At 49.9% G+C, this 23,467-nt stretch overlaps 1 protein-coding gene across 22 annotated transcripts in view; it reads right to left on the bottom strand.

Moving 5' to 3' along the window:
* Positions 1 to 369: 369 nt before the first annotated feature.
* The window catches only part of Atp6v0a1 (ATPase H+ transporting V0 subunit a1), a 54,097-nt gene continuing 30,999 nt past the window's right edge, over positions 370 to 23,467 (bottom strand). For 7 of the 22 annotated variants that reach the window (XM_006247295.4, XM_063268845.1, XM_063268848.1 and 4 more), the window contains 8 exon segments: positions 21,123 to 21,241; positions 20,276 to 20,492; positions 19,627 to 19,734; positions 15,328 to 15,435; positions 14,377 to 14,394; positions 8,258 to 8,375; positions 7,783 to 7,954; positions 370 to 1,787 (listed from right to left, as the gene is read on the bottom strand). In XM_006247295.4, coding sequence (XP_006247357.1) covers positions 1,694 to 1,787; positions 7,783 to 7,954; positions 8,258 to 8,375; positions 14,377 to 14,394; positions 15,328 to 15,435; positions 19,627 to 19,734; positions 20,276 to 20,492; positions 21,123 to 21,241 — 954 coding nt within the window. In that variant the 3' untranslated portion in view covers positions 370 to 1,693. 22 annotated transcript variants of the gene reach the window in all.

The following is a 23,467-nucleotide window of genomic DNA, read 5'->3' as shown; positions in this document are numbered from 1 at the left end:
CTCTACTCACACCAAGGCCAAAGCCATGAGGCTCAAAATAGCCAGGCCCTGAAGCCCTGGAGAATGCACTTGGAGAGAAGTTGGGCAGACACCAGGCCCCTTCTCCGGTTGGGATACACAGGGGAAGGGAGATAAGACTGCCCAAGCTATGCAAAGTTAGCTTGGCTCTCGGCAGTGGGAAGGCGCCTGGACAGCTTGAGATAAGGTGCTAATTTCACAGACTCAAGGCCCAGCCAGGGCCATGGCAACTGTGGCCTCAGATCAGGAAGAAAAGCAGAAACGCTGGCAAGATGAAGAGGGTGTGGGCACCAGACAGCTCGGGAGGGCTGAGCTGGGGTGGCAGGGGCCAAGCACTCAGAGGCAGGCAGCTTTTGTCAGAGTCAAACACACTTTATTCCGGATAAGAATGTCTGAACAGAAGGCCTTGGGCAGGGTCCCCACAGAGACCTCTGCTGTGGGCCTCTCTGTAAACAGCAGAGATCATCATGTAAACTGGGCACAAAAGGACAGAGGGGCTCTGAACAATTTACCGTGGGAGCGGCTCAAGAGCGCCAGGGTGGGGGAGGGGAGGGGCCTTGCTGATTTAGTATTACCTCCACAGGGAAGGCAGTGAGTGAATTTCGGGAGTCAGCACATGATTAGAAGGGTCTGAGATCCACAGTACATGAGGTAGGCGGCAAGGGCTTAGCAGCGCTCCCACATCTGCTCTGGTAGCCCAACAGTCGCCTCTGATTAGCAAATTGTAAATGACACTGACCTTCCCTGTCCAGGACGCCACTCCTGAAACCTGGGGTCAGCATGGGGATTGGAGAGGGAGTAATAAGTGGGCAGATCAAGGCAGGCCTGCCGGCAGAACCAACCTTACTGACCACAGCCTCAGGACATCATGATCAGGGTGCAGAAGGGCTCAGGGATATGCCGGGAGAGTGCCAATTTTAACTTCTGCCTTGGGGTGTAGTGTTGGGCAAGGCCCATTCACGCACTGACAGAGAAGGGAATCTAAGGTCCGGAAGCCCGGTGCTGCAAGTCAGTGCGACCCTCCCATTCCTACGGATGCTAGCTATGCTGTGCCAACAGGGCTGGGGGAGGAGAGTGTTTAGGAGGGTGGGGGCTAGGAGGGTGGGGGTTATCCTGGAACCTTTGAGATGGCCCAGGTAGGGCCAACTGAGTTTCCTGAATACTCACTGGAGAGGCTGGACAAAGGGTGACAGCAGCATCTTCCTGACTGTCCCTGCCAGCGGAGTCGGGTATGTTCCATAAGCAATATCCCCTTCTAGGAGAGAACCCATTGCCATCTTCCTCCAAGGCGTGACCAAGAACTCCTGGACTGATGAGGGACCCCTTGCATCCTGAGGGCTCCGTGCCCCTATGTGTCTGTGCAGGTTGGCTCACCATTAGGGGATGGAATAGGGCTATCTGTCTGGAGGCCAGGAGGCCAAGTGGTGCCATGGGGATGGGTGGGTATCAGGCACAGCCATCCAGCTCTCAGTCGAAAGTCTGTACGTAACACCCAAGGCTTGGGATAAAGAGACCCAGGGAAGGCCAGCACTACCTAAATGAGTCACAGCGGGGACAGGGGTTGTAGGGTGACACAAACGCCCGAGTATCCAGGGATCACAACCAGCAGGCAAGAGACACAGTCACTGTAGAGGCAGGCAGGAGAGCTGCTCTGAGCATGCGCCCTGCCTGAGACTCACTCATCAAACTTCCCTTCCCGAATGTGCTCAAAGGAGAAGGGGAGGAACTTGAAACCAGTCCCAGTGTAGAATTTGTTCTGGAATTCCACCCTGGAAAGAAAAAGAGCAAAGTTGTCATTTTACAGGGAAAATGGAGTGGTTCCACCACACTTCAACTGCGGGGACAGAGGCAGGTGGTCTGTGGCCAGCCAGGGTGACATAGTGAGGCACTGTCAAAAATAAAATAAAGAGGTTGAATGGCTCAGTGGTTAGAGCATGTGCTGCTCTAGCAGAGGACCTGAGTTCAGTTCCCAGCACCTGCAAGGCTGCTCACAACTGCTTATAATTCCAGCTCCTAGAAATCTCATGCCCTCTTCCAGTCTCCACACCCTCACTCAGACGCATAAATAAAATTGCTTTCAAAATCAAACAATAGGGGGCTGGAGAGATGGCTCAGTGGTTAGAGCACTGACTGCTCTTCCAGAGGATCTGAGTTCAATTCCCAGCAACCACATGGTGGCTCACAACCATCTGTAATGAGACCTGATGCCCTCTTCTGGTGTGTCTGAAGACAGTGACAGTGTACTCACATACATACAATAAATAAATCTTTAAAAAAAAATTCAAATTTATTATGAGGGGAGGTCAGAGGGCAAGCTTTATGGAATTGGTTCTCCTCTTCCACCTTTCTGTGTTTCGAGGTCAAACTCAGGTCTCCAGGCTTAGTGGCAGCACCTTTCCTACAGCACCACTCTGCCCCTCCTCAGAGCCCTGTCCCATCCTCAGCAAGCCGGCAGGAGAGGACACCTAGGTAAGTCTGTCTGTTGTCTTAACATCTCATTCTCTTTGTCCTCTTGTTTGCGCTAAACACTGTAGCAGCCCAGAAAGCACAGAGTGACAGCAGAAAACACAGAGGGACAGCAATAAGCTAAGGAAGAAAAGCCCCAAACCCCTTCCTGGCAGGAGCTCACACAGCCCACCTCTAAGGGAAGCCTCTGAGAAGAATTCTGGTTCTGGGTAAACAGACCCCCCCACCCTCCCCTGCCTCACCCCAGGGAGAGGAGACTCAGGAGTAAATGTTGAAGGCAGTCAGTTCAGAGGGGTGGGGGAAGCTTGGGGGGATATTCTTCTCAAAGCAAAAATATTCTCCAACCACAAAAACATCTGAGAAAGAGTTCTTCTCTAGAGACTAAAAGGAAAAACAGGGCCTTAACTGTCTTCCCAGGCAGATCAGCAGCTGTCCCTGCTGGGCTTTGGGGCCTTTTCCTACTCAGAGGGGCAGGAAAGCGTCAGGGCTGCCTGCCTGTTTCCTCCCGCACACTCCCCTGGGCTGCAGCCCAGCAGCCAAACCACCACCAAATATGGGCAGGAACATGCACGCATGATTCAGAGAAAAAGGCCGAGCAGCTCCAAAGCATAGTTTCCACTGGGCACCGTGTGGCTCTTGCAAGAACAGACAGGGATGAGACGGGTGGGCTCTAGGGGACAGGTGACAAAGGCTTTAAAATGTCTCAAGGCCTCGAGACTAACCCAGTTCCAACCTACCCTTCAGCTTTAGACTCTCAACCAGACAACGGCAGGCAGGAGGTGGCCAGGGGTAGATCAGAACCCCAGAGGCCCCTTCAGTTCTGGGGTGCCTGCCTGAGGACACAGTGGAAGAACAAGCTGTACTTGTTGGGAAAAGTGCAGAACTGATCATATGGTGCCCCGCTTCCACATTCTGCAGGGGCAGGGTCCAGGCCCCAATGGCTCCCAGGGAAAATGGAGCCCAGGAATGGAGCTCTGAGCTAGCATCAGCTGCAGGATTCCAGGGCCCAGAGCTACCACTGCAGTGTTGGTGTCTAAGCCCTTCTCTAAGTCCCAGCCACAGAGCTGGCTCTCAGTAGGCCCCATTCACATGTGTCATGGGTATTTCTGAATAACTGGACAACAGATGTGCATCTCTCTTTATTCTACACCAAGAGTGCCGTCACGGGTCCCAACTCATGCCTCCACTTCTAAGGACACATTCAGAACTTGGACTCCCTGGCTGGTCAGTCACATAGACAGACAGTTCTAATTTCCAAACAGGGCAAATGGAGCCTGAGTTTTCCTTGGAGGATTAAGGAGTCCCAGCCCGTTCAGCAAAGGCCTTGCTTGCCTATGTTTGGCTTGAGCCATAAAAGCTCTGCTATGTGGCCTGACAGACAAGGTCCCTCTGGTGCTAGCCTTCCCACCAGCAAGAAGTCCGGGCGGTCCTTAACCAGGGACATCTTGGATCTTTTAAATTTTCCACAGTGTTTATGATGCAAACACACATGCACACAGGCACACACACACACACACACACAAGATCTTGGCGTGTGAGGCCAACATCTTGGGGTTATCTAGAGGTCAAATCTGACTTTACCTCCCACCCAGAGTCCACCTCAATCTCCAAGTACAGAGATGGAAAACAATTTCCCTCTGGCCACCCCACCCTCTTCCCCCAACCAGGGAAACGAGTGCTTCCTGAGAGAGTTGTTTTGTGAGCGAGAGGGGCTGACCCCACAAGCTCTTCTGCTGGTCAGCTCTACTGAAATGAACCTACAGCTCAGAGTCTTGGGAAGGCAAATGGGCTTCTCGGCTAACCTCTGCCAGCTTCAGCTCCTGGCAAAGGCCACCCAGTAAGCCGTGGGGGTGGGGGCGGGGCTGAGAGAGAAGATATGAGTGCTCTGCCTCGGTCCAGGGGACCTCTTTTCAGGAGAAAGGGGTGTGGGGCCTCTTCCCTTCCCGGTGCGGTGTGGTGGAGGGAGGCAGCTTTGGAGAAAGCCCAGAGCAGCTGCTTCTCGGGCTCTGCCTACATTGTTCACATCTGCCCGACGACTCGCACATCGGGCAGCGCTGTCAGCCTGGGACTGTTTTCCCAGGATTTTTTTTTCGGCACCACCCTGTTCCTCACACCTGCTCCCCAGTTCTGTTTCACCAGCCAGCATGGACATGATGGACTCTTGTCTCATGACAACAGTCTTATGTATCATCCTAATGGCTGATCCCTGCTTCCTGTCTAATTATGGTGGGCATGAATACCAAGCACACTTTACATGGTAGGTGGGAGGAGACACAGCCCAGGAGAAAGAAACTATATTTTCAAATATCACTGACCTTACCAGTGGCTTGTGTTATGAGATCAAATCAAAATCAAATGTTTTTCTTCTCGATTCCACCAAAGAGACTCAGAACTTGTGTATCGGGGAAATGCCGGTGTGAGGCGTGAAGATGATTGTGTCTGGTGCACTATCCCTGGACCATTTTGTCAAGGACCTGCTAGCTCTTCCGCCTCTCACCCCAGGGCTATCCCACTGCTCAGCTCCTCCCAGGGCTTGGCATACTTCTGCATTTGGCCAATAGAGGGCGCCCAAACACCAATTAAACTTGGCGCTATGTCTCAACAGCCACCCACCCGGGATTTTGAAAGTTGCAGGAGGCCTCCTCCTGTTTCTCCTCTTCTACTCAATATTTACACTACCATACAGACAAATAACACGAGATGCACATTCAGATGGCAGCAGGCGCCTCCTTTAGGGTCTCCCCACTCTCTAACCAAAGTAGTTTGTTTATGGGGCCTGCAGCCAGGTCTCTACAGGGCAATGCACTTTTCCCCCAGCCATTGTCTGCTTCAGTGTGTCGGGCCATGTAAGAGACACGTAGTGTGGGGGCTGGAGAGATGGCTCAGCGGTTAAGAGCACCGACTGCTCTTCCAGAGGTCCTGAGTTCAAATCCCAGCAACCACATGGTGGCTCACAGCCATCTGTAATGCGATCTGATGCCCTCTTCTGGTGTGTCTGAAGACAACTACAGTGTACTTCTATATAATAAATGAATAAATCTTTAAAAAAAAAAAAAAAGAGACACGTAGTATGTATATTATTTTCTGTTCCTCACAGTCACTTTGCCATGTGACTGCTGCCTTCTCTCTCCACATGAGACAAAGTCATGTTCAGAGACCTCAGGATCACCTGCCAGTGAGGTCAGTCACCTCAGAAGCCTACTTCACACCACCACGACTTCTCCATGTTCCTTTAGGAGAGTGGAGGAAGGTACATGGTCACTTAAAGGCCAAAGGTAAGTCTGCAATCGTTGGTGATCTGGCAATAAGAAATGGCATCCCAAACTGCCTGAGCTCCTGATAAAAGAGAGAGACCCAAGGCCAGGCAACCTCCTCATGACATGGCGCTCCTTCCTGCCTGTGGATCTGACTGATTGTTCTGATCCAACCCTCATGGATCCTCGCCATGCCCAGGGTGGGCAACCAGGCTTTAACACAGGCTGGACTGAAGAAGAGGTGGGCACTCTTCCCTCAGATCTCGAGCTCAGGAGAAACAGATGTGAACACGAAAGCAAGAGGGCCAAGAGGACAAGAAAAAGTGAGTCACAGGGCAGGGGGCTGGTTACACACACATCTCCTCACTGGAGTGGCTGAAGTATGCAAGGGAGAGCTGGCTGATAAACCGAGAGAAGGTGCCAAGCCAGCAGCTGAGAGTACGCAGTACTCCCAACCTCCCAGGCTTACAGTAAACAAGTCATTGGGTGTGGGGAAGAGGAGCCAGGAGGAGAGAGGGGGCCGGCTCAGGGAGCAGCTTCTACTGAGGCCGCACAGCCTTCTAAAGCAGCTCTGGAGGGAGGACTACAGCCAGCCCTGACATGCCTCAAGTCTCCCCATAGCTTGGTACAGCCAGCCACAGGATCTTAAATTTGCAAGGCAGCCAGGAGGGGAAGATGAGGGCCATAGGGGGAGGCTTCTTAGGTCGGTCAGAGCTGTGCAAAGCCCTTCTGGAACCCCACACCACCCATCACCTCAGCCAGGGCTTTCTGAGTTTGTGAGCCCTTCACAGTGTGGGGTTAGGTAGACCTTCCCAGGATACTGAATTAACCCTTCCCTGAAATGGGGAACACAACATCAAAGAATAAATGGAGCCCCGAGGAGACAGAGTCTGAGGCAGGGCTGCTAGCAAAACACAGGCTTCCTGGTCTTTAGGATAATTGTGGTTCAGGCACATTTAAGAAATATTCATAGAAAAATTATTCACTGTTTATCAGAAACTCAATCTAATGAACATCCTGTATTATTAGAGAATTCTTAAATTACAGTTTCTTATCTTGTGTGTTTGTGGTGGGGGGGTATTAAGTGTACACATTTGGAGGTCAGAGGACAACTTGCAAAGGTTAGCTCTCTCCTTCCACCACATGGCTCCAAGGGATTGAACTCGGGTCATCAGGCTTGATGGCGAATGCTTTAACCCGCTGGGCCATTTCGCTAGCCTTCTCTTGTATTCGTATTTGCTAAGCCTAGCAACCCTCATTTGAAGTCACAGCCACAGCTTCTAGCTCTCCTATTCCTGAGCCATTTCTTCATATAGAAGGGTCACATAGTACATTAGAGAACAAACACCACACACCCTTACACACACACACACACACACACACACACACACTCCCTCACATACATACACACACACACACACACACACACACACACACACACACACACACTCCCACACACCATACCCGCCTTTGGAAAAGCTGTTTTAGTGTACCTAGCATCCCACCAGAGCAGCACTGGCACAGAGGCCCTATACAGGGACAGTCGGGGTAGAGTGTGATCCAGCTGTTCCTGGGTAGGGACCAAGCTAGTGCTCTAAAGGCAGGAGTCACAGGCCAGAACAAAACAGAAACACCTTCACACAAAACGAACCCCTAGCTGCGCACGGCAGTTTTTGCCTATAACCCTAACAGTTGAGAAGTTGAAGCAGGAGAGTTGTGAGTTCAAGGCCAGCCTAGCCATACAGTGAGACCCTGTTTAAACAAGCAAACAACAACAAAACAAGATCTGTTACCACAGCTCCCTCCTCTGCACTTAATAAGCACAATCAAAAGCACTGAGGAATACTGAAGCAAGGAGTGGGAGCCTTTCCTGGAAGCCATGAGAAGGGCCAGGCTTTCCGTGGCCCTTCCTCAGGGGTCTGTGCCAGGAAAGGTGGGGGAGGGGTACTGCAGTGAGACTAAAGAAGGGACAGACTTGTGGTGCTAAGCAAGAGGTCGGTCTGTTCTTTGTGGCCCGCCCCACCTCTGGCCCCTTGCCACTCACCAGTGTAATCGCAGTGCGTGGAGGAAGGCTGAGAGGCCTTCCATGATCAGCAGGATGGCCACGGTCAGGGTGGCAAAGGCAGCGAAGATGAAAAACAGCCCCAGTCCCCCTGCCAGACTCCGGACATGCAGGCCGATGTGGATCACCATGGTCCAGAGTACTTCAGAGAGCTCTGGGGGGGGGGGGGGGGCACACAGGTGCAATTGAGTTTAGCCAAAGGGAAGGGGTGTGAGCCTCGAAGTTGGCTCTTCCAGCACTTCTGTGGTAAGTGCCCTGAGCCCTGTATCCCTGCCTGCTTTGGGCAGGATCACTACAAACAGCTAGCCTGAGTGAGAGTTCATGACATGATTTATCTGCACTCATTCCTGGAGACAGGGCTGGACGGATTCTAGAACCTTCGTGTACTTCCATGCAGAGGAAGCCCCACCGCTCTAAGGGGGTTCCCGGAGGAGAGGACTGGAGAGAGCACACTCACGTGCATGGGCCAGGCTGAGGGCCCAGAGCCGCAGGTAGGACGCAGTGTTGGAGATGCAGCCCAAGCAGTACTCAATGGTGTGGATGGCCTGGTGGACCATGGTGTCGCCAAAGTCAAACTGGCATGGGAGGAAACCACAGAGATGATGATCAGGCTAGGAGGGCGGTGTGCAGGAGTTGAGAGGTCCCTAGAGCCCATGCCAGGGCAGGAATTACATTTCTCTTAGCTGACACCTCACCTGTAGAGGGGCTGTTGATTATGAGTTATGACTTCAGCAATGACTTCCCCACAAATCCTTCCTGGCCTGGCTTCCAACTGGGGCACACTAATACCCATCAATATGTTACACTGTGTCTTCTTTTTTTAAGACAGAATTTCATTATGTAGTTTCAGACTGATCTTGAACTTAGAACCCTACCTCCTCGGCTTCCCTTGTGCTGGCTTTAACTGCATCAGGAAATCTCTATCTTTTTAGACAGGGTTTCTCTGTGTAGCCATGGTTGTCCTGGAACTCACTCTGTAGACTGGGCTGGCCTTGAACTGGGATTAAAGGTGTACACCACTACCACTTGGCTTTTTTTTTTCTTTTGTGTATATAAGACTGTACCTGCATATAAGTGCATTTGCACCTTGGAGTCTAGGAAATGGAGTTAAGGTAGTTGTGAACCACCATGTTGGTGCTAGGGACGAACCTAGGTCCTCTGAAGAGCAGTATACCTGTTTTCATACCGGGTCTCACTGTATTGTCCTGGCTGGCCTGGAACTTTAACTCACCTTGTGGATCAGGCTGGCCTCAGACTCAGAGATCTGCCTGCTTCTGACTCCCGAGTGCTGGCTTTAGTGGTGCATGCCACCATGCCCATCACACCATGTATCTCTTTTTTTAAAGACTTATTTTCCTGTATTATGGCTGGGTACCATGTGCATGCAGTACCTGCAGAGGCCAGCAGAGGGCACCAGAGAATCCACATGGGTGCTGGGAATTGAACCAAGGTTCTCAGTAAGAGCAGCCAGTGCTCTTGACCACTGAACTATCTCTCCAGGTCCACGCTGTAGATCTTTCCGGGAGGGGGTGAGTTGTTTTTTTCAAGACATGGTTTGGGTAGCTCTGGCTGTCCTGTAGACTCACTCTGTAGACCAGGCTAGCTTTGAACCCAGAGTACCATTTGCTCTAAAGGGGTGAGCCACCATCTCCACCATACTATATTATCTTTTTTTTATTTTTAATTTTTTAAAATTATTTTTCCAGACAGTGTTTCTCTGTGCACTTCTGACTGTGCTGGAATTTACTATTTAGACCAGGCTGACCTTGATCTCACAGAGATCCGCTTGCCTCTGCTTCCAGAGTGCTGGAATTAAAGGGGTACGCCACCACCACTCAGCCACACTGTTTTTAACAATTTTTTTCCTCTCCCTGGTGGGCTCTGATCTCCACATACAGTGGGGCATACTGAATCAAAAACCACTGTATCCTCCTCCTCCTCCTCCTCCTCCTCCTCCTCCTCCTCCTCCTCCTCTTCCTCTTCCTCCTCCTCTTCTTTCTCCTCCTCCTCCTATTGCTGGGATTAAATACCCCAACAAAAGTGACTTAGGGGAGAGAGGGTTATCTGGCTCAGTTTGGAGCAGTTGTCGTGGTGAGGACTCAAGGCAGCAGGCACTTGCAGCAGCTGGTGACGTCATGTCTACAGCCAAGAAGCAGAGTGCACTGAATGAGCACATGCCCTTCGGGGCAGGGCCCACACCCAGGGAACGGTGCCACCTGTTTTTAAGCCATGTCTTCAAACCTCAGCTAACTGAACTGCAATAACCCTCTCAGAGGCATGGCTGGAGTCTCCCAGGTGAGTCCAGATTTGTCAAGTTGACAATTAACACTAGCCATCACACCCATTCTTCTGAGCGACCAGAGCCCTGCCAGTGGCCTGGCCCCACTGATCCCCACCTCACAGTGGAGCTCTGTGCATCCACTGCTTGGAACATGGCGAGGGCAGACAGGGAGCTCCCAGGTAGGAAGCCACTTGCACACTGAGCTCTGCAAGCCTCCTTGCTTCCTCCTCCCAATCTTCTGAGAGCTAGACAACTTCCTTCTCTGACTTTTGAAAAGTTCACCAGGAACCAAAAAAAAAAAAAAAAAAGAAAAGTTCACCAGGAGAAATTTTTGCCAAGAGTCTACAAATTCCCACATAAAGAGCTAGTTGGGAGGGGTTGGGGATTTAGCTCAGTGGTAGAGGGCTTGCTAGGCCCTGGGTTCGGTCCCCAGCTCCGCAAAAAAAAGAAAAAAAAAGAAAAAGAAAAAAAAAAAAGAGCTAGTTGGGAAATACTGTAGGTGTGGCTGGCTTGGTGGCTTGTGTTATAATCCCAGCACTGAGGAGGCTGAGGTGGGAGGACCGTGAGATTGAGGAGAGCCTAGGCAACATAGTAAGACTATGTCCCAAAAACTATGAAACCAAACAAGTGTTCAGGAGCTAGGGTGAGTTCAGCGGGGACCCTTGCACTGCCTGGGGTTCAGTCTGACTTTTTTATTGTGTAAAAGGAGGACGGATGGGGTGGAGCTCAGGCTCTGGGAGAAGTTCTTTAGAGTACACTTTAGGAGCAGTTTTCTGAACCCAGTAGGTTCTAGAAGGTTCGGGTGGAGAAATCAAAAAGTCCACCACAGATCAAGTCATGTTTTTCTTTCTGACGTTGTCTCTGGGAGAGCAGCACCGTATGGCTATCAGCCTTCCGAGCCTTCCGGCTCCTGAGGCTCCAGAAGCTTCCTCTGCCCTCATGGTGAGGCCTGTCGGATGCTATAGTCTCTATACTGTATAAGGAAGGGGCTGGCAAGCCATAAGGGTAGGGCCAGTAGGACGAGGCCACTTCCAGCAAGCTACCTTGGGGAATGCCTCACGCACAGCCATCGCTGTTTAACCCTGTGAATTTCTGGACTTTTCTGTCTTTGGGCCTCTTACTCTGAAAAGGAGTGGCCCTTGTTACCCTGAGCTACCTCAGCCCAGCAATGGCAAAAGAACCCTCTCGTATACTGGCTGCATGAACTAATGCAGAAGGGAGCCTGGAGCTCCAAGGAGACCTGGCCTTTTCCTGAGCTCAGTGAAAGGATGGTGATGTCAGTGTTTTCATTTCATTCAGTTCTATTTTCTCTCATTAAAAAAAGAGAACCATTGTCAGGGTGGACTGTGTGAGGGAGACCCAGGTATAGTCATGGACACCTGTGATCCCAGCACTGGAAAGGCAGATGCCAGAAGGTGAAGAGCTCAAGGCTATCCTTGGCTACCTAGTGAATTCTAGGCTATCCTGGGCTATAGAAGATAGTCTCCATGTCCATCCCGGAGGAAAGGAAAGAAGGGGAACCCTTCACTTCCAGGCAATACCCTGGCTTTTCCTTTCCTTCCTTCTCACCTTCTTGGGAATGTTTTCTCAGGAGGGACGAGAATTAAGGGAGAAATGTATTCCCGCACGTGGAAGGAATCTTCCTTCGTCCGAGACAGCAACTCTGCAGTGACACCAGTCCCTCTCTGCTCTCCATCTGTGTTCTCTCCCAGCTTCTCTCTGGCCAGGTTGTTCTGCACCCTGGCTCTCACCCTTTATCCTTCAGAATGGCTTTTCTAAGGGAGATGGTGACACTTTCCCATGGTTCCATCTGACAGACACCCTGTGACCCTAGCTGCACCCTCCTTTTTGAGATGCCTCTTGGCCTTCGTCCTCTGACATTCCTTCCCCTAAGTCTTTTCTGTTGGACTGACAAAGCCACACGGGGAATCCCAGGAATAATTCTCAAGCAAACATCCCCACTTCTGCTGCCCACCCCCCACCTCTGTGCTGCCCATCTTCAGCTAGCTATGCTGTCTCCTAGTGTTCCACAGGCCTCCAGACTCAACGTCACTGACTGAAATATAGCAGTCTGTCCTCTGGTCCCACCAAGATTACGCTCACTGTTCCACAGCCAAGCCAGGCAGGGCCTTCCCTTCCACCCCTTCCCTCATGTGAGTGACTTAATTCACTTGAAGCTACCCAGTCCTTTACTAAATCACAGCACACTACGGGATGTCCTTGCCTTCAGGCTGTGCCCCTCTCCCACCCAAAGGATTCTACGGCTCTACCCACGGGGTCTCAGCGGCAGGGCCCGTGTACCTGGGCTTCACTACTCTGAGCTCCTTGTTGCCAAAATGAGACAACTTCTGCCACTCTCTGCCAACCCCTCCTCTCAGGAGTCCCCAGCTCCCACATCAGCTGAACCACTCCTGGGCATGAGCTGAGCCTGTGGCTTGCGTCTTTTTAATACTGTAGACGGTGGTGGGTCTGCCCCTCTGCTTCTCTCCAGACACTCCTCCTCAGCCAGCCTCGGCCCAGGAGGAACCTAAGGGAATCCTTCCTGCTCTCTTTCCAATCACCCCGGGGCCTGTCAGGCACCCTTCTGCACTCCCAAAGCATCCCAGGCACATATCCATCGTGGAGTCTGTCAGCAGACCTTCCTACCTTGTCTGGACGATCTCTCCGTTTCTATAGCACTACGCAGTGCTTGACACACTGAGGTCACGTGACTGGCAGATGGGTGGGTGAGCATGGATGAGTTGGTGAAAGCAGCGGGTGAGAAGACACAGTGGGGGAGGGGCCACCGACCCTTGTTGAGAGGTTACAGCCTTCAGAGATTTCCCAGATATCAAGTTGTCTGGGTCTGGTTTGAACCTGGACTGAGTGCCTCCTAGCGAGAGGGCACAGTTGCCCTGCCTGGAATAAACTCGTGTTTACATCCAAGCAATGTAGGGAATTACAGAGGTTCGCTGCACTGCTTCTCAAGACTCTGTTTTGTTTGATATCATTGCAAAAAATGTCAGTTTTCTAAATTTGGGAAATCAATGCTGGAAAAAGGCAAAGTTATGACCAGGGCAGAAGCTAGGGAGGCTAACTTAGTGTGTTCGGTGGCCAGAGAATGGGAAGACTACAGTGGAGCCCATCTTCTTGACTGTCCAACTGCCAGGGACATGGCTATCTGGGGACACTGGCACTAGATAGCTGACTAGAACATTCTGCCAGTGATGAAGGTACATCAGTAGACATTGGAAAGCAGGAGGTGGTGATACAGGGAGAGGGCCAGGCTCCTCAGCAACACGAAATCCCATTTGCCCCTCCCCTCAGCCATGCCAGGCAGCTTAGCCAGCAATTCTGCACAGACGCCCGGTCCAGGAGCAAGGGTTGTTGTTGATGCAGGCAAGGGAGTCTCCCCAGCCATCAGGGAGAGCAAACACTGCCTGTTTTGACACAGAACAGCCAAGGTTTTCCCATGGTCATGCACTGCCCCTTGGAGAGACCAAGAGAGGGAAGGGAAAGGTTCTTAGGTACAGGTGTGTTAGAGAGAAATTTAGGGGAAAGATGCAAACAGTGCAGAAAGGTCATTTAAAACCTATCTCAAAAACATGAGTGTTGGTTAATGAATTGCTTCTGAGCTACAAGGCCCGGTACTCTAGACATGGCCTGAGCATTTGGCATTCTTTCAGCTCTATTATTCTTCATGTACTTAACACAGAAGGCCTTTCGTGCAGATGGGACTTCTGTTCCCTGCATGTACCTGAGAGGCAAAGCTCATTTGGAAAGCTGTTCGCTTCTCAATCAGGTCCTGTGGAGCTAGGACTGACTCCCAGGGTCTTGTGGCCCTACGTTGAAGTACCACCAAGCTGATGGGGGCAGTGGGAGAGGCTGCATCTCAGACAGGAGGAGGGATAAGCTTTGCTTGGCAAGCACTCAGAGGAGCAGGGTGGGGACCACTTCCCCCAGTGGCAGAGCAAACAACACATCACAGGAGAGGAAGGTGGAGACCCCTGGGACTTAACCCTGGGGGCAGTGACCTCAAGAATGCCAGGTTAGGCATACTTGTAGCTCTTCCAAGCCAGTTCCAGTATTAGATCAGCAGTCAACAACACAAGGACAGAGGTGACCGACACGAGATGCAGTTTATGGAGATGAACTGTTTCGGAATGCAGGCTCACAGATTGGTTAGACAGGGTCAGTGAGAGGCGGGATGCACGGCGTGATATGTGTGGCCCCAGGGTGCAGTGGGGCAGAGGACAGAGTGAGCACAAGGATGGGAAGAGAGAAGCCCCAGATAGACATGAAGGCTCTGGTCTTACCACTTCGTCCTCGGTAGGCTTGAAAACACAAATTCACACTTAGTGGGGAGCTACGCCACACACAGGCCACAAGCTATGAGCACACATTACTGACTATTTGGGGGAAGACTGGGGACAATGTGTTGGAGGTACTCTTCCTTAGCATACACATAAAAGGGAAATCAAGGAATTAAGATATGTTTTTAAAGGCACCCCAACTCTTGTGCTTAAAAAAAAATAACCACATATATAAAAAACAAAATTATAGTCAGAGTGGCTAAACAAAGAAACTCAGTCTAGGTCCCTCGCTGCTATTTTATTTGCTTAAAAAAAAAAAAAGACTCCTCACAATGAATAGGTGAGAGTTAATAGTTCAGTTTGCAGGCTTTATGCCACGAATGCTCAGGCAAGGAGAATGGACTTTCAAAGGCTGAAACTGGAAGTAAGGTCAGAAGGAAAGGCTACTCTGGCCTGGTTCCTTTCCATTCACTCGCAGTCTAAAAAGAAGACAGATAGCAAAACTTAAAAGCTCTTGAAAAACAAGCAAAAACCCCTGGATCAAGAATACATGGATGGGGCAGGCCTCAAAAAGAATCGCTGAATACCGCTGCTGGGCAGTGTGCGTGAGGACTCTGGGGTCGGAGGATGAAGACGCTATCCTGAAGGCTCCCGGGGTTCTGGTTAACAAGAAGTGAGATGCGAGGCGCTGCCTGAGTGGAGAGCAGTTAGCAACTGAGGTCACATGCAGTGCACCACGGACCCGAGGACTTCAAGAAGAGCAGAGCAGAGCTGGCTCTGTGGCCATAGATTAGAGCAGGCCCTGCGGGGCAAGCTGCAGCAGCCTAAGCAGGCCTGACAGTGGCCAATCATTAGTAGTTTTATTTTTCAAGGAGACGATTGAGTAAGCCTCTTAGGAAACAAGACTAGAGCTGCCCAAGGTAAGGAGAGGAAGCCCGCACCGCCGGCTCTTACCTCTTCTGCGTCCTCTGAATGGGTGGAGAGCTGGTCATGCTGAATAATTTCAGCATCCTCCTCTGTCGGTCCGTTGCCCACCCTGATCCCACCAAAGTTGAGAGTTCCCTACACAGACGAACAGAAAGAGCAGTATTTGCCTGGGCTTTAATGCGGCACGCTGTGAGGTGGGGAAGGGCGATGGTTAGTACATACGGTCCTCAGAAAGGCATACATCCTATCAACAGAAGCAACGGCCACCAAAGGGACAGGCTACATAAAAACAAGTGCTGTCCCATCCCAGCCACCACCACCACTCTGGACCCCAGGGGCGGCAGCCTGCCTTTTACCACCTCATCCAACGACACCAAGACAGAACGACCTGGCCTTGGCTAATGCTCACAGAGTTCTGCATGAGTGAGAAGCTGAACACGAACACTCCCTCACAATGAGCATGGCTCATCTGTAAAGTCTGAGAGGGCCTGAGTGTTGCTGGAACTGAAGATGAGATTTTCCAAGTGTGTTGTGGGGCTAGGGATGTCAGTGGGTGATGGAATGACTACAGCCTGCTCTGAGAGACTTGACAGGACCCAAGGGTTCCAGCAACATCTACCAGAAATATATCAGGCTTGTCTAGGAACAAAGAGATTCCCCAAGGTCTTGGCAGAAAACAAAACAAAACATCACAACATCCTAACAGACGCTCATTTACGGCTAAAGAATTCTGAGTGTTAAAACTGTAAAGGAAGGCAGAGAGCCTTTCTATCAGAGGGCTCTGGCAGAGCAGAAGGGACTTAGGAAGCAGCCCCTGGACCACTTCCTATGGGTTCTGTCAGCCCAAAGTTGGAGGACTGCCTGCCTGCCTGCAGCGTGACTGCACCAGTAAGCTTCAACAGTGTGGAAACAGGGCTGGAACTCCTGTGTCCCCACTCCTTAGCTTCAGCTTTTGGGGCACCATTTTAAGACTCACTGGCCAGTTCAGACCCCAGGGTTTTCGTGGTAGATTCTCCTTTTCTTGTAGCAGCAGTCCTACAAGGCTCATAGAAAAGGCACAGGAGGAGCTCTATGGAAGCTCCCTTCTTGTTGTTACTATTGTTTGAGACAGGGTTTTTCTGTGTAGTCTTGGCTGTCCTGAAATTCATTTTGTAGACCAGGCTGGCTTTGAACCGAGAGATCTGCCTGCCTCTGTCTGGGACTAAAGGCATGCACTCCTACACCCAGCTGGAAGCTACATTCTCAACAGACTCTCAAATGCTATCCCCAGGAAGTTTAGGCTCAGGTCTAGGAAAGGGTACGGGAGTGGGGATGGGGGTGGGGGGCACTGCCGAGAGAGGATATACTGGCTGTGATGGGTACCCCAGGATACAAAATGCACTGACCCCTGGAGATTCAACAGTCCCAGTGTCTGGACATCTACGTAGGACACATACACATCAGGATATTCTCTGTGTCACTGTTTATGCTAGCAAAGAACTGGAACAATTACCATATGTATCTTCAAAAGGGACTACATAGTTGTGGCATATCCAGGGGATTCTAGGCAATGTTAGGTACCACAAAGAGACGGGCAACTTCTAGGAAAGCACCTCTGTTAAGAAACACTGAGAGGCAGAAGATTGCATCAGTTTAAACAGGTCCTGAGACATCTCTCTCCTTTTAGGTGTACATATATGTCTCCACGTGTCTCCACAGGTGACACACACGTGCTGAGGGCAAAGCCTCCCCCTGGTAGCAATGCCCTGGAGGAGGAGAGTGGGGAGGCACTGAGGCTTCTTGGTTAGTATAAGAGTTCTCTAGCCAAAACGTACCCATTGCGCCCTCCTGCCCCCTCTTAGTTCAGTGGGGTGATGGGATTATCGACCACTTTCTTTTTTTTTTTCTCCCACTCATCTGTTTTAATACCCATGTTTTCAACATTTACTAGGTCTTCAGATCTGGGAATCACTAACATCCAAGCACCTCCAGGTTAGACTCAAATGACACGTAACTGACTTTAAAAGGAGGGCCCTAAGCATTATAAAGGGTGCAGGGAAGACTCCATGGTCTCTTGGCCTGGGTCATACAGGGTGGAAGTGGGAAGCCTCAGAATTCAAAATTCCCAAAACAGAGTTCATTTCCCTAAGATTTCCCTTAGCCAGCAGAAGAAGTGAGAACGGACAGGTTAGACCTCCCAGCCACACTCTAATGGGTATCCTGCAGAGCTCAGGGAACAAGAGTCACAGGAAGGAGATAAGAGAAACATCAGTAAAGACAAGAAAAGAACTGCTGAGCTGTGACAACGCCATTCACAGAGACCACGGAGGAGACAAGAAGCAGAGCAGGAGCGGAGCTGTGCTCACTGCCACACCCCTGGGGTCAAGGGTACAGGGTCCTTCTTGGAGTATGGTCATCCGGTTGCTGTTGGGCTGCCCTCCAGAAAGAGATTTGGCTACAGATCGGTGGCTAAGCAGACGCCATGAGTGCGAAAGCTTCCAGACCAGGAGGGTTACGGTGGAGCTTAGCATGGAAGACGGCGCCACACTTAAAGGCACCGAGAACAATGCCAAGCAGGCAAGAAAATGATGTGGAGAGAAATCAAGGATGGGCAGAATGTTCCTCAACTAGAAGATAATTTCAGATAGCAAGATTAAAGTTTCATCTGGCAGAAACATGCGTTTCCCTTAAAGTGGCGTATGCTAACAGAACAATCCTGACCAGCTAGACTGAAAATCTGGATGTTGGGCTGCATTGACACGGTGCATTCAAAGATTCTGGTGAAATGATGTCAAATGTCTGACATTCAAAGTTCTGTCACTGAATTGTGACAGAAGAAGGGAAGGTCTAGACAGATGACTCTGGTGGCTATGACAGATGAGCAGCATGCAGGGACTCAGTAAAACAGCTGGGTATACAAGCCTTCTGCATCCCAGTAAGGAAAAGAGAGACGGACCTCCTCTAAAGAAGGCAAGTCATGACCGAACACCCCAAAACAAGGACAAATATCCCTTAATGAAGGGCTTGCAAGTGCAGAGAACAGAGACATCAATGAAAGAGTTTGAGCCCCGCTTGTCTCCATGCTGAAAACCCACCCCACACATGGTCACAGGATACAGAACAAAAGTGGATGAGCCCAAAAGCTGCCGTCCTGGAGTAAGAGGATGGGACTCGAAGAGGGGATACAGAGGCCACTTGGCTCCCGAAGGTAGGATTGTCCTTACACATCCAAACAGAAACTTAGTAGGCCAATGGGAAAGAGGATACCTGATCTATTCCTAAGAGGTAGACGGCTCCTCTGTCATGGTCTCGGTGAGCAACAAGGCCACCCTTCTCGAGAGCACACGTCCCACGCTCTCAACAGCATTGAAAAAGAATTCGGCTGCACTGTTTGCCACCTCTTTAAACAAACATTTTGCTTTGCCGGAGTTAAGTGACTCACTGTTGCAGCCGGTGCTGCCTCTAATCCCTGTTGGCTCGGGGCTGGTGTGACTGGGGCCTCCACGGGTTGCCCTTCCTGATAGTGAATGGGAGAAAAGAAGGGAGAAGAGAACGAGAGAGGGGTGGGGAGGGGGGAGGAGAGACGAATGGAGGGCACATGAAAAGATGAAGATGGTCAGAGAAGGGAGAAGGAGGGTCTTGTAACTCAGCTGCTCTCCAACGGAGGGGTCATCTCACAGCCATGGGGTCATGCAACAAGATGTCTTGGGTTTTCCCGGGCAATGCAGTAAGCATTATTGGATAGCCAGAAATTACACGTAGCATTGAACATTTGGCAAGCTTATCTTTGTGTGTGTGTCTGTGTGGAGAGTTGATATACACACGTATGTTAAAGTAAACACCTGTGTGTGCATATGCTGCTTCTTAAAAGAAGAAGAAGAAGGAGAAAAAAAAAATCAGTGTGCTTTTAATCAGACCCTTTCCCAGGTGATTCAGTTGGTGAAGCGTCATAGTCTCGTTTTAAAAGAAAACCGTCTTTGTGTCAGTCCTGTGGCTGCCCGGGCAAACCACAGGAGTGAGTTCACTGTCTGCAGCTCTTCTAACCTTGTTTTGGCTGATGCTGCACCTAGACGGGTGGGCCCAGGGCTGGACTGTGCTGCGGAGGGCGTGAGAAAAATCACCACCAGGAAAGGTAAAAACATGATTTATTCTCTCGGATCCAGGTGTCTGAGCAAGAAATGTGTAGCTCTCTGACATTGGCAGGCCCCGTGTTCATGCTCATATGTAACACAAATCCGAGACAGGATACATGCATGTATGCACAGTAAATTACCTCCTCTAAATTACCTGCCTCCATCTTAAACAGGGAAAAAGTCTAGTAGCCTTCAGCCATAGAAACACACTCACCAAATGCTTCTTCCTCAGGTACTGATGGCGAAGGATCAACGGCTTAAACAGCAGCATCCAGGGGACACAGAGCATTGCCACCACTATGAGGAAACACTGAATTCCTTTCTGCAAATAAGAGACAACAAAATCCACTAGCCAAACAGACTGTTTCCAACAGCAGCACGTTTCCCCCAAACAATATGTTTTTGTTGGCCTCTGACTATTATCTGTGTTCTCTAAATAATGAGGAGGCCATGACAAAACCAGTAACTATCCCATTAAGTGGCAGATCTACATTGTGCTCCCTTTACTCATCTAGTTGTTTGAGACAGGATCTTACTATGTAACTCACCCTGGCTTGGAAGTCACTAGGCTTGCCTAGATCTCTGGCCTCTCCCACCGCAGCCTTGTGAGTACAGGCCTGTACTCAGGGACTACAACTCCTTAGCCCTACAAGTTCTACCTCTATAGCATGGAGTCGTTACTGAACCCCCGAGCTAGGCAGTATAGGGAGTGGTTTGACTCTACGGTACTACTTAGTTCATACTATATGACGGTACAAACTGAAAGCCAGGTATTACAGAACAACGTTTCTAGGCTTTGTTCAGATCAGAGTTACATGTGACCTGGGTAGCCACCTACAACGCCCCTCCTCGAGCTGACGTACCTGTCCAGAGTACAGCATTGCGTTACCAGACTCTGGGTAGGAGAAGAGGAACATGTTTATGAAATGGATCAGGAGGCTCGGGGCATTTCTAGACGAGTGGGCATCGTAGGCTGTCCACTTGTAAAAGATGAGGATGACCAGGTAGCCAAACAGCGAGGACATGAAGATTATCTCGGGAATAAAGCCAAAGTAGATGTTCAGGGGCTTCTTGAAATAGCTAAGAAGGGAAAGAGAAATGACGTTAAGAGTGATCAGCCTATGGACCCTGCACTGACGGGAGGGAGCCCTCGCTAGGTTTGTCCACACACTGCTCCCTCAGCTCCGTCTGCATCACACTGAGGCGGCAGCCAGAAGCACTGGAGACAACAGAGACTACACTTCCAACTTCTGGGCCTCCATTGGCTCTAGAACCACCTCCATACTCTCCAAGGAAGTCCCCGGAAAATCAAGTCAAATCACACTTCATACTTTTGTATGAATTACACAGCAAGGAAGAAAAAATGGGGTTGGAGAGATGGCTTATCAGTTAAGGGCACTTACTGCTTCTGCAGATGACCCAAGTACAAATTCCCAGCACCCACACCAGGCAGCTCACTACCATCTATAACTCCAGCCCCGGGGGGACGTGATGCCTGTGGCCTCTGTGGACACTACACACTCGTGCATGTAACCACACATACACATACTTCAAAACAAGAGTTCACTAAATCGAAAGAAACTTCCTGCATCTTTTTCAAAGGTCTTTTTCTGTACCTATAGACAGATAAGGAACTAATGTGAAGCTATCTTTAGGCAAGGGTGTCACCCACTGATGCAGCTGTATGATGACAGTGACAGAGGGACTCACATGTGGTTGAAAAGGCTCAGGCTGACCCCGAACAGCATGTGGATGATCCCAAGAATAACTGACATCTTCATCTTGAAGGAGTTGAGGAAGGTCAGCTTGTTGGTTGCGATGTTCCAAATCTGTTACAAGGACAGAAAACTGGAAGGTACTACACCAAGAATTCTCAAGTGGGAAAACACTATGCATCTGCCTAAAAAATACCCTTTTTAGTGAAAATTCGGAACAATTTATTCAAATAAAGATAATACCATAACAGACATTTATGTACGTATCAGCCAGCTTTGATCGGGATGATCAAACTGCTGGGATCAGCAGTTGATTTGATTTGATTGACTTTGTTTTTCAAGAAAGGGTTTCTCTGTAATAGCCCTGGCTGTCCTGGAACTCACTTGTAGACCAGGCTGAATTCAGAGATCTGCCTGCCTCTCGAGTGCTGGGAATAAAGGCATGTGCCCCATGCCCTGCTTCATTCCCACCAATTTAAAGACTTGGCCAACCTCTTTTCTGCCTACTGTCTTTCCACTTGCATATTACTTTGGGATAAAGCTGAAATAGCCTAGTGTTTATTTATAAATAGATCAGTCTGGATCTCTAAAAGGAAAAGATGTCTTTTAAAAACACGACTACAGGAGTTGGGGATTTAGCTCAGTGGTAGAGCGCTTGCCTAGCAAGTGCAAGGCCCTGGGTTTGGTCCTCAGCTCTGAAAAAAAAAGTCTACAATACAATCATCATATCACAAAAGTATCAACAGTGATTGTGTGTGTGTGTGCACGCGCACACACACACACACACACACACACACACACACACACACACACACACACTAGAGTCTAAGGCCAGGGCTTTATACATTTTGTATACGGTAGGCAAATGCTACACTATGGAGCTAAGCCCTCAGCACTTCCAATGCTCTACCTATCTCCCCAGTGTGTAGGGATCACAGGCATGTGCCACCACGACTGGACCATCTATTTTTTTTTTTCCCCCGGAGCTGGGGACCGAACCCAGGGCCTTGCGCTTGCTAGGCAAGTGCTCTACCACTGAGCCAAATCCCCAACCCCGACCACCTACTTTTTAAGTGTCAGTTGTGCACTGGAGAGAGGGCCCGGTTGTTTAGTATTATTTGTTGTCCATCCAGGGGACCTGGTTTCAATGACCAGCACCCACCATCTATAACTCCGGTCCTAGGGCATCTAATGCCTGGTCTCCTCAAGTACCACATACGTGTGATGCTCAGATGCATATGGAGGCAAAACACCATACACAGAACACAGAAAAATAAAGGTAAAATGACTAAGTATCACTGGCATAACTCTTGCCACAGAAGTTTTGTTTTTTTTAAAAGAATTTGTTTTTATTTTCTGTATATGAGCACACTGTTACTGTCTTCAGACACACCAGAAGAGGGCACTGATCCCATTACAGATGGTTGTGAGCCACCATGTGGTTGCTGGGAATTGAACTCAGGACCTCTGGAAGAGCAGTCAGTGCTCTTAACCGCTGAGCCATCTCTCCAGCCCCTGTTTTGTATTTTTGAAGGCAGGCTTCCTCTGGAAGTCCTGGCTGTCCTGGAACTCATTCTATAGAGCAGACTGGCCTTGAATGCAAAGATCTACCTGCCTGTGCCTCCTGAGCACTGAGGGATTAAATGCCTGCGCCACCACTGCCTGGCTCATTAAGAATGGAAGACTTCTTTCTACATTGTTGGGTTCTTTTTTCTTCCCCCTTTATGGAGCCATTAAGACCCAATGCCTAGATGAAGGGTTCACAGATTTTTTTCCAACCCCTTTAGATAGGAATATAAAATAGGCATGGCAATCAAACACTCAATCAAAGTGAAACATTAAATCTAGACTAGGCGTGGTGGCACATCTCCGTAATGCAGAGGCATGAGAATTGGACGTTCAAGGCCACATTCCACTACCTGAGGAGTTTGAGCCTGGGCTATGTGAGACCCTGTCTCCAAAAAACAAACACGAGAGTTAGAGCCTCCCTGAGCATCTGATACTGTGTGATATAAAGGATCGTCAACAGTTTTCAGACTTGATCAATAGTCTAACTTTATAATCACCAACCCGAGAAAACTGCTCTGGTCAGGTACATGGTACAGAATTGCAGAAGTACCATTGCAAAAGTTGTTGGAAATTCTGTCCTAATTTCACGCAGGATTAATTTTTAGTGCCCTTCCTCCTCCCCCCTTTTAAATGAACTCAGGGCAAATGATTCAAACATTGTGTGCTGGGGGCCTAGCTCAGTGCCCGGAATGCTTGGCTAGGCTGCCTGAGATGCTGGGCTCCAACCACACTAAGATAAAAAATGAAAACAAAACCTTCTAATGCAACACA

Source organism: Rattus norvegicus, chromosome 10 (genome assembly GCF_036323735.1).
Source record: "Rattus norvegicus strain BN/NHsdMcwi chromosome 10, GRCr8, whole genome shotgun sequence".
Taxonomy (NCBI): Eukaryota; Metazoa; Chordata; class Mammalia; order Rodentia; family Muridae; genus Rattus; species Rattus norvegicus.
The sequence above is the reverse complement of the archived record's forward strand: the minus strand, read 5'-3'. Positions and strand labels throughout refer to the sequence as shown.